At 33.1% G+C, this 15,989-nt stretch overlaps 2 protein-coding genes across 2 annotated transcripts in view; both read right to left on the reverse strand.

Annotated features, from left to right (window-relative positions):
- LOC128217263 (heat shock 70 kDa protein 12B-like) overlaps positions 1-15,989 on the reverse strand; it is a 241,572-nt gene that overhangs the window by 118,812 nt on the left and 106,771 nt on the right. The gene's annotated exons all lie outside the window — the stretch shown is intronic.
- LOC128217267 (heat shock 70 kDa protein 12B-like) overlaps positions 6,533-15,989 on the reverse strand; it is a 9,499-nt gene continuing 42 nt past the window's right edge. Inside the window, exons 1-5 of the mRNA XM_052924294.1 lie at positions 15,919-15,989; positions 11,384-11,702; positions 10,734-10,952; positions 10,268-10,403; positions 6,533-8,381 (exon numbers count right to left, since the gene is read on the reverse strand). The exon at positions 15,919-15,989 is cut by the window's right edge and continues 42 nt beyond it. Of these exons, the coding sequence (XP_052780254.1) occupies positions 7,327-8,381; positions 10,268-10,403; positions 10,734-10,952; positions 11,384-11,689 (1,716 nt within the window). The 5' untranslated portion in view covers positions 11,690-11,702; positions 15,919-15,989 and the 3' untranslated portion in view covers positions 6,533-7,326. The remainder of the gene's footprint in view (positions 8,382-10,267; positions 10,404-10,733; positions 10,953-11,383; positions 11,703-15,918) is intronic.

The following is a 15,989-nucleotide window of genomic DNA, read 5'->3' on the forward strand; positions in this document are numbered from 1 at the left end:
GTAATAAAATGATAAATTCTACCATCAGCTACATATATTTCGTCAGAACATACGAAAAATAGAGGTATCGTAACATTTTCTTTTAAATAAACATAGCAACTTCCATTTCAATCATAAATTTTTATGTGCTTTGTAGAAGTAGGTTTTGTTAAAATCTTCAGAGCCAATAGAAGTTTAAGCTTAATTTTTCATTTTCATAAATTCTGTAGTTGCTGTATATGTTCATTCAGTTTAGGCTTATTTGTTATAAAGTGTTTAATTTTGTATTATAGCATTGAAATCCCTTGAATGCTGTATTGATTTTGTACTGTCCATATTGGCTTTGTGCTTCTGAATATTGTGTAAATAAAATCTTGAATCTTGAATTTATATAAAAACTTCTGCAGGCTGCATATCTCTTCAAAAGAACCCGGATGGAATCTTGGTGTCCATAGAGTTTGCTAGCAGGAGCATCTTCTCCAAGATCATACACAGCATGACTCTTGAAAAATAACAAATATAGCAGCCTGAAAGATGTAGTATTGATGTATTTGTTCTATTGTCAATGGTTTTTTAAATTTTTAAAACCAATCTCAATCATGCCGCCGATACTAATTCATATTTTTAATAGTTTGTTTTCATGGTAGTGTTTACAATTGGTCTGCCAGCTCAATCGATGATTCTGTGTACCTCACATTTCAATATATATCCTTAGAAAAAAATCGATATCTTAAATAAGATTAAACTATTGATAGTTATACATGCTTGTCATATTTTCTACCTTAGGGGAAGAAGAAGGAAAGAACACGAGAACGACACGGCTCAACTTCCAACTTTTGTTCTGGATTTTATAGATGGGCGAATAGCGCTAAAGGTCAGAAATGTTCATTATTTGTTTCTAAAAGGACTCGTTCATATAAAGGTTTTATGCTGGCAAATTTATTTTTAAATAAGAAATTATAATGTTCAATAATGGATTCAAATAGTAAGTTAAATAATCTTAAATCTGTATAAACATCACGAATAACAACAAAATGGTATATGCTAGCTAATATTGCATACACAAATATGACACTAAGATAATTTCAATTTACGCCTTACATGGACTGTGACCTTTATTAAAACGGCACCCGAGTCTCTTCCGATTTTTCGCTGAAAAGGCCCTACATTGAAAAACACACGTTAGTTTGTTTATGAGAATAAAAATCAAAACATATGCAATTTATATTTGCGCCGAAGATGGATGTGAATGTGTCCAAATCCGTTTTTATCTCTTAGGTCACACCAAATTAATCTTCTTTTCTTCGGATTTTCAAGAAAATTTCACTTTTGAAGATAAAACGAAGCGACGAAAAGAGATTTCGATAAAAAAAATGCAATCTGTAATGTTGAATATATTATTTTACCTTCACCTATTTGACATAAGACTCTGGTGCATGTAGGTTTGATAGCATATTTGCCATTGACATTAGGGAAGTATAGTTGTTTATGCATCGCAATCCATGCGAAACACGAGGTTCAATTAATCTGAATATTGTTTCACTGACGAATAATCTACTTCTCTAACATGCCACTTGATGTTGTTTACACGGCATTTTATTTCAGATGTCAGTAGTAGTACATATAAACAAAATATCAACTATCAATCATAGTGAGCAGATTCTCTGGAAAGGCAATCTTTTATTTTTAAAAAACTAACAATGTCAGGATATATTTCCTCAAGAAGAGTTAAAAAGATATTGGATTTACAATGTGCATGCAAATCATTCAATATGCATTCTATTGCATGAAACAACTTATTAGGTTTAAACTTGAAAGTTTTACTTTAACGACTCACAGTTGTTAAAAAATGTTCGATGTGTCAGACTGGCTGCATTATAACACTTGCGGATGTGAAGGACTTGTTCATAGTTAATAAAAATGCACTCTTCACGGAATCTATCCATTACGAAGTGAAGTGTGGCGTGTTTGATTAATTGACAAACCACGTAAGGCTACCAACGTACCCATTACACGTTTAAAGTATCGATTTTCTTTATTACTGTACAGGCGTGTGCTCGCCTCAACCCCCCGCCCTCACCCCCACAAACACACACACTACAACCAGGTTGTTTCTTTTACATACATTTAAATGAGTTCTGCAATTTCGCTACCAAGAGTTATGATATAAGTGTTTTTAGATGCAAGTACCTAGTCGGTATAAAATCTAGGTGCACTCACTAAACCCACAAGACATTGTTGATAGGGTAGTGTTGACAACATTTTTTTTTATCCAAAATCTGATAAAATGTTCTTTCGTAAAATTTGGTCAACTCCTTATTATCACAAAAATCGCAAAGGATGTATGTTCTACTCCTGAAAAAGAATGGTCTTTTTAAAAATAACCTTTTAAAACATTTTAATTTTTTGCCTTCCACACCCACTTATGAACTCATAGAAAGCAGAATTGTATCACTAGATATTAAACTAAATCAAAACGAAATAACTATAATAAATGTTTATGGACCCAACAATGACGAACCTTTTATATTTAATAAGTTAAACTCGTACATGTTAGAAAACAATGAAAATACATTTATTGTCGGAGGAGATTTTAATACTATTCTAAAGTGTACCCTAGATAAAAAGAATGGCAAAATAAACACACATAGGAAATGTAGAGAAAGTATACATAACATTATCGATTCTTGCGACCTAGTGGATGTGTGGCGATTACTCCATTCTTTCAAACTGCAGTACACATGGCATTCAAGCAGCAAACCACATATTCATTGCAGACTTGATTATTTTCTTATATCAAAAACTTTATTAAACTGCACAAAAAAGTGTGCAATAAAACCATGATTTAAAACTGACCATTCAATTGCAACCTATACCATGGATATTTTAAAAGTAGAACACGGTTCAGGATATTTTAAACTAAATAACTCTTTGTTGATGGAAAATGATTATTAGTCTAAAATCAAAGAATGTATCAATGAAACAATAGAATTCAATGAACATGCAAATCCAAACGTTTTATGGGAAGAAATAAAAGGCTCTGTTCGAAATACAACGATAAAATATGCTTCTCATAGAAAATTACAGCTTATGTTAAAAAAAAAATGCTTAAAGAAATTGAAGCCATGGAGATTGCGCTAGGCAAAACTACTATCGAAAATACTAATAATATAATGGAAAACTTATTGCACAAAAAAACAAATGCTTGATGAAATTGGCACAAAAACTATCAACGGACATATTCTAAGATCAAATGCAACACATGTTGAAAACAATGAAAAAAATACAAGATACTTCGCCAATTTAGAGAAAAAACACTCAGAAAAAAGACAATATACAAACTCAAAATAAATGATGATATCGTGACAGGGACAAAATACACACTTAGAGAAGAAGTTAAATTTTATAAAAAGCTTTATAGTAAAGATATACATTTAAACAAAGAGGTAAGAAAAACATTTCCGAACTCAAATAAAAATTTAATTTTATAAAACATTTTGGAATGACATCAAAACCGTTTTAATAGATGCACTTAACTATTCTTTCCAAAATGGACTTTTACCACCACTACAAAGACAAGGTATAATCACTTTAATACAAAAACCTGATTAAGGTTTAGAAAACCTCTCAAACTGGAGACCTTTAAGCTTACTTAACATCGATTATAAAATAGCGACGAAAGCAATCGGAAACCGAATACAAAATGTACTACCACAAATAATTGATTTCGAACAAACAGGATTTATCAAAGTCATGTTCATTGGAGAAAACGTTCGATTGATTATAGAGGTAATGCAATATCTAGATAATAACTGGCCAGGGCTTTTATTCTTTGCCGTCTTTCAAAAAACATTCGATAGCATTTATCATTCATCATAGTAGATAGTTTAAAAACTTTTAACTTTGGCTCAGATATCTTGCAATGGACTAAACTATTCTATACTAATATACAAAGTGTAATCATAAACAATGGACACTTATCAGATGCATTTGCCATCGAAAAGGGAGTACGACAGGGTTGTCCGCTGTCTTCGATATTATTTATCATTTGCCTATAAATACTATCAGGCCATATAAATCAAAATCCAGATATTAAAGGGATAAAGGTTGGAAACACAGAAATCAATCACTCATTGTTTGCTGATGACGCAACCTACTTTAATGACGGTTCAGAAAAATCGCTTGAATCTTAAGTTAACACAATAGACTCATTTTCAAAATGTTCTGGTCTAAACCTCAACACGAACAAATCAATAATTATGAGAGTGGGTACAATAAAAACACAACATTGAAATTGTGCAAAAATAAACCTTTTATTTGGACTTCAGAATGTTCCACAGCCTTAGGTATAACCTTTTATAATAGAAGACAATGAACAATAGACGAGAATATTCATAAAAAGATCGAAGAATTCCATAAAACACTAAAACAATGGGAACACAGAAAACTTACTTATGGGTAAAGTTACTGTGGTGAAAAGATATGCATTACCAAAACTTATAGATCCATTTACAGTCTTAGCAAATCCAAGTAAAAACATAGTTGATAGTATAAAACGAGACATATTTAATTTCCTTTGGGACGGAAAAGCAGACAAGATCAAAAGAGAAATATTATACAAAAAACTAGAAAATGGTGGACAAAAATTAACAAATATTGAAAATTTACTTGAGTCATTAAAAGCCGTTTGGGTGAAAAGATATCTAGACGACAGGAACAAAATATTCTTTCATAAGAAGCTGATGCCTTACGGAAATGAATTAATATTTGATTGTGAAATAGATCAAACTCAATTAAAGAGAATTTCTAAGAATTGTTCATTTCTACACGACGTCTTTAAAGCATGGAGTAATATTAAAAAAAAAATGCATGTATAAATAATAATTTACATGCAAAACAAGTTCTATGGAACAATAAAAATATTTGTAGCAGAAACTTATCCATATTCTATTATGAATGGTTTGAAAAGGGCATTAAATATATATTTGACTATAAAACAAACACATTTTATGACTTCAATCAAATAAGGTACCTTTACGATATAAATGGTAATGATTTCATAAAATATCAAACTCTTAATCGTTCAGTGCCTCAACATATAAAGATGCAATTAATCAAAGACGGCATAACCCTTACAGAAAACATAACACTAAAAGAAAAAGTTAAAAAAATCAGTACAAACAAACAAATTTCTTTACTCAATACTGACCAAAACATCTATCCGTCCAACCTCGGAAATGAAATGGGCTGAAGACATGGAAATCGAAAATGAACAATAAGATTGGAACAAAATATACAGTAATATATACGAATCAGCAATAGATACAACCTTGCGGAGATTTCATTATAAATTTCTTATGAGAATAATACACACCAACAAATTACTCTATAAGTTTAAACTTGCCGATTGCAGTCTATGCACATTATGTTACTCGAATGTAGAGTCAATTGAACATTTATATTGGGAATGAAGTAAAGTACATTATTTATGGAACAAACTCTGTAAATTTATTGCATCAACGACAATAAATATAAACATAGGTAAACAGGTGGCTCTAATGGGAATAGTAGGTACAAAATACAAAAATAATCTTCAAAAAAAAGAGACATCACTCTGAAGGTGTGTAAATGCGTGCATGAGTTTTTTGTGTGGGCGGGAGTGTGTATGTATGAGTGCGAGCGTGGTTGAGTGCGTGCGTGTGTGCGTGTGTGTGTATGTGTGTGTGTGTGTGCGTGTGTGCGTGTGTGTGCTATTTTTGTGTGTTTTTTTTACGATTGGAGTGTTGAATTTAAACAATTGTATTTGTATGGTTATTATGAAGTTGTATACATGTGCTTTCATCTTAATAAAACACTTAAACGTAAAATGATTTTAGTGGATACTTTTCAATGTAATTGTACACGATTTTAAAAATTATTGATGTGATAATCTCATCCTATTATTTCTTTTGTATTTCATGTTTTCTTTTTCAGTCACAGGCATGTACCCAAAATGTCATTTAACTCAAGATTGACAAATGCAATACAACTGCAATTCTACACTGGAAGGAAAAAATAAAAAATAGAGAGGAAATCATTGTTCAGTTTAATACAGAAATGCTTTTACAAATCGAATAGTTATGTTGTTTAAATGGCAAAGTTAGCTGAATAAAATAAGCAAACTATGACTAAAAACTTACATTTAGTAGGGTTATCCTACTTTGTTTGGGAACATGCTGACATTTAATCCATACATGTATTAAATCTTAATGCATGCCATGACCTATGTTCATTTCGACTACTGTCATGTACGTAGACTGTGTGCTCAAGGTTTTCTAGTGGAAACAGTATACTTTAGGTATAAGAAAAACATCAAACTATTCAAATGTGATCATACCTTGATATTACAATTTAAATCATTTACATATAATGAATCAACACAATCCATTTCCTTGTTGTTCATTAGAGTACAATGGGCCTTCTTTGCGCTGTTTTAAAATTGTGTGATTCGCCGGCGGCCTCATCTAATTTTTGTATATCCTAACTGCTATTTGCGAGGTATATCCCGAAGCTTGCCGAAAATGGCCGAGTTGTTACGATTAACCACTAAATGTCGAACACCGGCACTTGATTCCAAGTCACCATGTTAAAGCATTCTATTTTGAAGAGATATTACAAGAATATATTTTTAAAGCATTTACATCTTAAACGGAAATGATACTGACATTGAGCCATATTGTCGAATGCACATTGCAAAGTGTCTAAAAACGAGACAGGGGCCATCACTAGTGGTATGAAAACATTAAGATAGTAAGGAGGCGGCAACATATTCTTGTTTGCATTGTTTTGAAGATTTAAAGCAATGACCGGTTATATTGTCTCAGTTTATTCGCAACAGAAATAATAAATTTTACACGCAAATGTACATGACATAATATACCGGTAAAAAACCTACCATTATATAAACATAAGTATATATCGTATAAAAACATTAACTGATAAATAGTAAGTTTAGTTTGATAATGATTATACTCCAGAATAACGTCAAATTATTATAGACTTTTTTGAATATGCTCAGCACGAAAGGGGGGAAAAGCTTTTTAATACAATACATAAATTGTGTGTGTCAATGTATTTCGCAGGTTCACATCACAGGTTCTTTGTGCCGGTTGTAGCCTATATCTATTATAAAGTTTCAAGATATTCGCCTGTCCGGTTTTTCTCAACCGATCAGCAATATGGTGTTGTTTCTTTATAAGTTAATATTACTTTGTTTGCAGAAAAACAAGAATAAAAATATTTTAATAATATGTTTGCGCTTATTGTGTTTTCAGGTTCACATTGCAGATTCTTCGTGCCTGGTGTAGCTTATTTAAGACAATTCAATTTCAATATCTGCTCTTCTCCGGTCTTTCTTAAACGGTCTTTCACCACAAGTTCCGTCCCTCCAAACATAAATGTGGTATCACTTATCAGCTCAGAAAGAGGAATCTCCCGGGGCAGCTCTAGCACTAGCTCCCCGAGAAGCTCACAGCCGGGCTCGGTCACGTACACGGGGTTCTCTGCTGTCGTCCGGTAGATGGGTGTGGATGACCTATATCCAGAAGGTGTGTATTCATTGGTTATTTGGTGGTCAATGGGAACATCTTCATTTACGCGAACGAAAACATCGAAGCATTCATGGACACGCCATTTCTCATCTTTAGCGAAGTATTTTTTGTCTTTACTATGAATTTTCTCATCATAAATCATGTTCACATCAGCTCCGTACGTGTATTTCATAACCCTTGATGTGATGATTGTCGGGTTGTGTCCAAACCTGACGGCCCCTTTCAGCACGGCGAGACCCGCCTCAGCAGGAACAATCAGACGTTTGTCATGGATTTCAGCCCTCAGCCTCTCCTGAACGTACGTGCTCTCTCCGAAACCACCAACCAGCACGACGGTCTGCACCGCTCTCAGCTTGGGCTCCTTTAGAAGGTTCTTGACGTGGTCGACGAGATTGTTTATAGGACCGTCAAACCAAGAACGAACGATGTCAGGCTCAACTCGCAACTTGTCTCCACATTTCACGATAACTGAATCGCCATATCCAAGGTTACCTATCCTCTGCTCTAGATTTTGTCCTGTAAACTTCTCGGAAAGCTTCCTAGTGGTTGCAGATATTTTGAACGTAAATTTCTCTTTTGTCTGTTTGCTAAACGTACGTTTTTTTGTTTCAAGTTCCCTTATGACATCAAAGTAGTCGGCCATTTCCTCGGTCTTAAGTGCAGTTATTGCCTTCTCTCCAAAAATGTGTTCCAAGAATTTCAGATAATTGGTGTCAACATAAATGCCGCCCCATGGTCCGCCGCTTGGCTGATGTATTTCTTTCAAAGTTCCACCTTGTTCCTTTTCCTGGATAGAAATATCTGCGGTGCCACCTAAAATAGCATTTTCCGTTATATTAATGTTAGTATTGAATGAATAATAATAAAGGTTAAACTAAACACAGAAGATACATGAAAAAACATACTTCAGCCAATTTGTTGCAAGCCATTAGATCTATAACACACCTAAAATTTGAGGTAATATTGTCTTCAAAAATGAGAGAAATGTCTCACAAAATGCTAAATTCTAAAATACAGACAGTCCTGCAACTATGAATTCATAAATTTAAAAGAATACAAAACAATTACAACATTTTTAACAAAACTTCAAGAGAAAATATGACTTGTATACATAGTTTTCACTGTAGTAACTCCGGACATGAAAGCCCTTTCCGCGTACGACACATGGGAGTTAAAGCGACAAACATATTCAAAATCAATACATAAACATGCATAACAAACATCAATTTTGACTGATAACCCTTATTAACTAAATCATGCATTTATTGAAAGTATTAATTTCTGATAACAATATTTTAACCGTGTATATAATAGCATTAAGCGCAAAAATGTTAAATGATTGGTGAATGGTTAAATAATTACTGAGGTCTACTAAAGTAAGTCTCATAAGGTAGAAACACCGTGTTTTATGCTCATTTCTTTCAAATTAAACTCGGTATCCTACACAAGTAACATTGTTTTCGACATTTATTCATCCTTTTTTGAAATATTTAAACAATTTCATTAAGTGTGGTAAGTCTTATTTGGGAGCAAGAATGCATCTTTAAGTATTATCAAAACTGATGACTTCTTTAAACACTTTAAGAATAAAATTTTGATTCTTTATGCCTTTTGGTGAAACCATATGTTATTTTCACTGTTTTTATTTAAACTGCAGTGGAAATATCAAATTGATATTTTCATTACTCTTATAGTTGTTAGTTCCTATATTGACTGTGCCGTGTTGAACATTTCTGAAATGATGTAAGCATTTTTTTACCAAATGTCTCTTGTATGTTTTATCATTCGATTTTCCATATAATGTTTTTTTCTCTTAAATTTTAGCATTCACGAAACAAATCGCAAAACACTGTTTTTCATCCATTTGACAAATCGTGCTTATTCCATACCTATGCATAATACTTAATATTAACAAACTGCTGTTTCTATGTTGTTGTTTTTTCAAAAGCTTGAACAGACTTTGTTCGCTTAGAAACGCATATGTTTGATGATTTTTTTTAAATACGAACACGTACTTTATCCATCGGCGGTACAGAAAGAGGAACTTCGCTTAATAAAATTTTGATAAAAGTGTTTCCAGTTATATAAAAATGTGTTCAATTTGATGACGTTATTCTGATATGATGGTACATAGCTGGATTCATGAAATATAAAGCTTTCGAAAAACATATCAAGCTGAAACGTTTAGTGTGAATTTAGTTTTGTAAATATATGATTATGCAGTCGACGACCGTATCCGTTTCACCACTTTAGTTATTTGAACTTGGTGGGGATTTAACATGTAAACAACATTTAAATTTGTGGCGTAATTTGTCAACACTGAAACGAACTTTGTAAAAAAAAAGTGTTTATTGTTATTACTGAAGGTTGTTTGAACATACGTTAAACAATGCTTTTTGTTGACAGTTTTTGCTATCAGGTAGTAAGGTAATGATAAGGTTCAGAGAGGCCCTAAACAGACTACTATATATATGTATTAATATTAACAACTATACTGGCTACAACAAGGAATTCTGCTGCGATATTTTCTTTATTTAGCACATAAACCATCGACGTATGTACTTGTGTCTGTTCTTCCTGTTTACTCAGTTTGTTTGTGTGCAGTGATAATTATGACGCCAACAAAATTATGCTAGTTTTCAGAACGGATGTGGTACAAAAGTCACTCTGCGTTCATGTGGTTTGTTTTCTTCACTCACCTCCAAGATCAATGACCATATACTGAGTTCCAGTTCCAGCCAGCGCATCCCTTGTGTCAACATCCAATGTCTCACACCAGATCGAGGCAGCTTCCGGTTCGAGTGCAAGTGTTACTCGGGTTTCATCGAGACCAGCCTGAATTATTCAAATTACATTGACAGCAAATATGAATAAGGAAGAAAAACAGAATTGTTCCTTCTACTATGGGGTCTTACTTTTCAAAATTACATCAAACTAACTCTTAGTTTTATCTTTGCATTATGTAACAAGATTGCTTCCATTAAATTAACAACTTTTGCTAATGTTCGACACAATAAGTATTTTAGTGATCTTTTTGGCAGCACAAGATTTTTTTTAAAGATTTGTGTGTGTTAAAAGTAACGATAAAAACTACATCATCAATCTAATATTTATATAAAGTCATAAGTAAACCCTAATCATTAAAGGTTGATAATGTGTTCATACCTCTTTGACAGCCTTTCTCATGAACTCCTTGGCATTGTCATCCCAGATAGCGGGTACCGTGATGACGTAGGAAATTTCCTTTTCTAGCACACCCACCGTCTGATTTGCTACCGCCTGTAGAAGATGTGTTTGTAAAAACTTTATCGCCATGGAGAAGATTGATAGAGCTTGATGAGAGTTGCCTTCTATATCCTCTACAGTTGTGGTTCTGGACAGCTCCTGTAAGAAAAAATCATGTCATCTTTGTAACAAATCTTCGAAACTTTAGAATTTTTACTTGATAATGGGGAGGAAAGTGTAACGTTTTAATCCTAGCAAAAAGTGCGCAGTGTACTTTTACTTATGGAATTAGCGTTACTAACGGTTAAAGAAAAATATATAAAACATCATTTTTTAACTTAAATATAAACATTTGCGATCCTATTTTTGTCAGCAGTCTTATATAACTGGTTTCCATGGATTTTCGCTAAAATTGTCTCGTTCCAAGAAAAAAAATAAAAAAAAAGTTGTCAAAACGTCCAATCTGTGAGAGTGCAGCTTTAAGAGTTTAAGATATGGCATCATCTGTTCCGAAATCGCATTGTTTAAATTCACATCGGTGTTTCAAACTATTATGCCCCTTTCAAATATTGCGTGCTTGACCATTGTACCTTATTGTTGTGTAAAACCATCTTAAAACGCCGGAACAGGCGCCATCCATGCTGTTTGTCATCTTCCGCTTTATTCGCATAGCGGTCTTCAGCTTGAAATCCAAAAGAGTCAAACTCTCCATCAGGATTAAGAAGCACACTTGTTGGCGTCTTGAGAGAGATCAGATTTCCTGCCCCTCCGGAATACCACGTCCCGTTGGTTTGCACTTTTAGCGGGTCATTTTGAAAGGAAAATGCATAACCGCTGTACGTGGTCCCAAAGTCGAACGCAGCCACGAGGAGATGGGACTGAGTCTTCCCTGCCATGGTTCAAGTTGGACTTTGGAAACATGAAATGAAAATTAAAGATAAAAAAAAACACTTTAAATGAATTTTTTGTTAGATAAAACACTAACGCAATGAATAACCTGGCTCGAAATTATAGGAATGAAAACTCTATTCACGAATTTGACAATACAATATTGAAGTCGTGCCAACATGATACAAAAATTTAAAGCTGTTCTATTTGAATTGTATAATAACGATATACGATGTAATCAGAACTATCTTATTAATATCATGTTAAATAGAATACGACATTGCCGACACACTAATTTTCAAGAAGATCAATATTATAAAACTAACACGCGACGTAATGCACGAATCTTGTTCTAGAGCGTAATTTAATATTTTTAAATTCAGAAGTCTTCAAGCAACGTATTTCATAATAAAAACAGTCGTTTCATAATGTTAATGTTATATGGGAGTTGGGTCAAATTCCATCGCCAAAAGGTTTTCGCCTGACTTCCATTTTATTTTGTATATCATTGAACACTGCACATGGTTCATTTTGTTAACCGTCATAGACTCGCTTACAATTATAATAAAGAGAAAACAACAGGGAAAAGCCCATTTGCCAGATATTTAACGAGACCCCGTTTTAATACGAATGGCTTAGGCCTAATAGATACTAAACGAGATATTCCCAATGTACCGAAATATGGACGGACCAAAAACACATACAAAATGTTGGTGATACCGCTTTGAAACGGTCAGCAGAGCAGGACTTCAGTGGGTTTTAAACTAGTTTATTAGTACTCAATCTTGTTCCAACATCTTTCAAAAATTGCAAAATTTCCATTTTTTACAATTTATAATCTTTCTCATGTACATAATGCCGAATGAAACATTAGTATATGATTGGTAAATATCCATGCTTTTTAATTGACGACAGGGTATCATACAAACCATAGACGTGATATTCACTTCCTTTTCAGTTTTATATGTTTGTAAACAAACTGACGAGCGTGCAAATAATAAATGATAAATCTGCACAACCGGAACGCATAGAAGTATATCCCATTTTATGGACAACAATCTTTCGACTTCTTCTCGTTGATTGTTTGTTTGTTATGTCGCTCATGGTGCCGTCTCGGCAATTTCTGGCTTTATATTTTACCATTTCAATACTGATCAAATTGATGTTCTTGTCGTTTTTTTTGAAAATATACATGTAGTCATCTATTTCATTAAAATGTGCAGTAACCAGCATCTCCATACAGTCCAAAATTTATTAGTGCACAATATATGTAATTTGTTTTCAAAAACCTAATGAATCATTGCCCGTCATTGAAATAGTTTTTAAATGTGTATTTTCACAGAAGATAACATTCATTTGGCAAGTAAATTGGGAAAACCTTTACAGTTATAGTGTAAGTATGTGTTCGGGGTAAAACTGAGAATAATTTTCAGAAAACAATAATTAAAGAATGAACTTCTAGGGTTCAATATTTAGTTTAGTTACAAAACAACTAACCACTAGAATGGCACATAACATTCACACTATTAAAATGTTAACACACAAGTGAATGATTTTTTTCTTTTTAGGTTAAATTCACCTTTACCCCCATAGCTTCTTGGTTTTTTTGCATTTTAGGAAGAGTTTGTTTGAGGTTTTGTACGAAGGTCCGTATGTTGGGTATTGGTATCTATGCGTCTGGCTTCTTTACACACAATAATGTTTAAGCATCTCAGCCGTTTGGTAAAACTTAAGTCCACTTGAGTGTCAAAAGAGGTTTAGCGGAAAAAATAAGTAACTATGCCCATTGAGGTGTAATAGTGAAAATGGTCCTTCAAATTAGATTTGTATAGGTTTTCTCAGTTCTTTTATTTCAATTGATGGATGTTCATGGAACAAACGATGTTACTTAGCATAAACTGAAAGCGCTGAAAATACTTAATGAATTGAGTGCATTTGTGTGATAATTTAAGGAAAAAATCGATGATAGGATATAAATTCAAGACTCGTTCTATTATCATTTTCTAAGCCACGCATGATAAACTTGACCTGTATTCAACACTAAACAAGTATTCTATATTTATCCTGTCATTTGCATACAAATCGGTCCAATAATAAGGTGCAGTGTAAATTTCAGTTTATTAAGATAGTATCCCCCAGTAAATTTACATTTTACTGACCGTTCCAAGGCGGTCCTAACAATTCTTGATAAACATACCAATTATTTATATATATAGTATTTATGCACTGTGCCGTTAGTAGAGTTTTGTGTTGTTCTATGTTTCTTGTGATTTTGTGTTCTATGTCTTAGGCGTTTGCCCATTGCCACTAAACCGGGTTTATGTTTAAACTTTTTGCTACTGAGCATGTTTCTCTAGCTTTTTTCATATATATAGTAGATCACGTGATATTTATCTACAGTCAGTTGGTCATGTGACCGCGATAACGGGCTTGTTCTATTCTGAAATGTCAGAGGAAAAGCAAAACTAATGTTTCAGCATCTTTTCAAAAGTCCGCCAACAACCGACCTCAACAATCACTCGCCCAAAAAGTCCCATCAGTCTGCATAATAATGACACTGGCAAAAAACAATCGACCAGAAAATCTACATGTGATGTGAACATCTTACCCCACCGAAAATGCTGGAAACTGTGCAGCATTCAACAATAGTTAATTCCATTTCTGTTTCTTACAACAGAAACGAGTTATCTCTTTGCCGGTGTAGTTCTGAACATCCAACACTATCAACATTAATTAAATCCATTTAACATTTGGCGATTGTTTGTAAACACTCGTGATCTTGAACCATGACTTGTCTACTGTACTCTGTGACATACGTAATAATTGTTCCATCATGAGATAATGTTTGGTGACTGATTCATGTTTATGCACTATAAAAGCTTTTTTATGCTTTGAATTGATATTGACGTATTAAAATACAATAACTTTGACTATAAGTTAAACAGTTTTGAGAACTATTTTTGGGGCGACTAAAACATGGATACTGTGTGTGCTGACGTCAACAGGGAAAAAACAGTTGTCCCGCTTATTTTTAAAGATAATTTAAGATACTATGGTGTTCAATTAAACAAAGTAATAGTATAAATAGAATACTAGATTAGTGCCGTGCATGGAGAAAGTGTATTTGGCTCAGCTGCGGAATTTATCGGGATCGCATTCGGCTCAACCGATAAATTCCTCCGCCTTGCCAGATAAACTTCCTCTATCCACGGCACTAACCTTGTATTCCCTATGAACCGCATGAAGCTGTAATGGGTCTTATTGTATGAACAAAAGTATGACATCATATTTAATAGTTAATGATTTTTTTGTAGATATGTATACAGTACGAAGTTGTATAAAAAATAATTACTTAAAACATGTTGGTGACGTCATCCATTTTTCTTTTTGTACTCTATTTAGAATATTGGACTGTATTCTGTATTTTATTTCTACAAACTGACCAATATTTTAATATTTGACAGTCATTGTTCAAATAATTGACAGTCATTGTTCTAACAATGGACAGTCAGTAGAAATAGTAGCATGGTAGAATCAATACGTGTTTTTCTTGTTCTATGTAACACTATGCACTTATTTGTAGAAATCATACCTTTTAAATCTTCTTTTATTAAGGTTTAACAAATAATTATAAAATGTTGATTTTGATAAAATTCCGAATTTAGGTTGTAACAACTCAATGACCGTGATTGAGTGAATAATGCACAATGAAATCACAGTTTGCACTTGTTATATATCCGTAGAAGTTAAATTCTAAGATATAGTAAGATGACATGAATTAAAATCTTCGCTACGCTCACTGCAAATTCATTGGCCAAAAATATAGGTAGTATTCTAAAAGTGATTATTTTAAATAATAATCAAAAAAATATTTACAATTTATATGTACATGTAAATGAGCGCATTGTTTTATTTGCCTAGAGATCTACATGATTAGTATTAGTTACAAATGGTGTGACAGTGTCCAGTAAGTTGACAATAGTGCCATGAAATTCATTAAGACCTAGTTTAGACCTTGTTGTCTACATGTTTTAAGTAGGTGAAACGCCTCAAACTTTCCATGATGTCAGCGAAATAACAGCCTCGTGCCTCGGACTGTTCTTTCTCTGACATAATGGACAGTTTTCGGCCTTTCACCCTTCCATAAATTTAATCACAGATTATTGTTTTTGTTTAAACAACAGTTTTATAAGTTGTTACCGGAACTAATTCCATGTAATACAATTTCTTCACTTACCTTGCGATCCTTTTTCTGAACTATTTAACTTTTTTTAAAACGAAACTTGATTTAAGCCATTGTTTTGAAAA

This window comes from Mya arenaria, chromosome 14 (genome assembly GCF_026914265.1).
Source record: "Mya arenaria isolate MELC-2E11 chromosome 14, ASM2691426v1".
NCBI classification, from domain to species: domain Eukaryota; kingdom Metazoa; phylum Mollusca; class Bivalvia; order Myida; family Myidae; genus Mya; species Mya arenaria.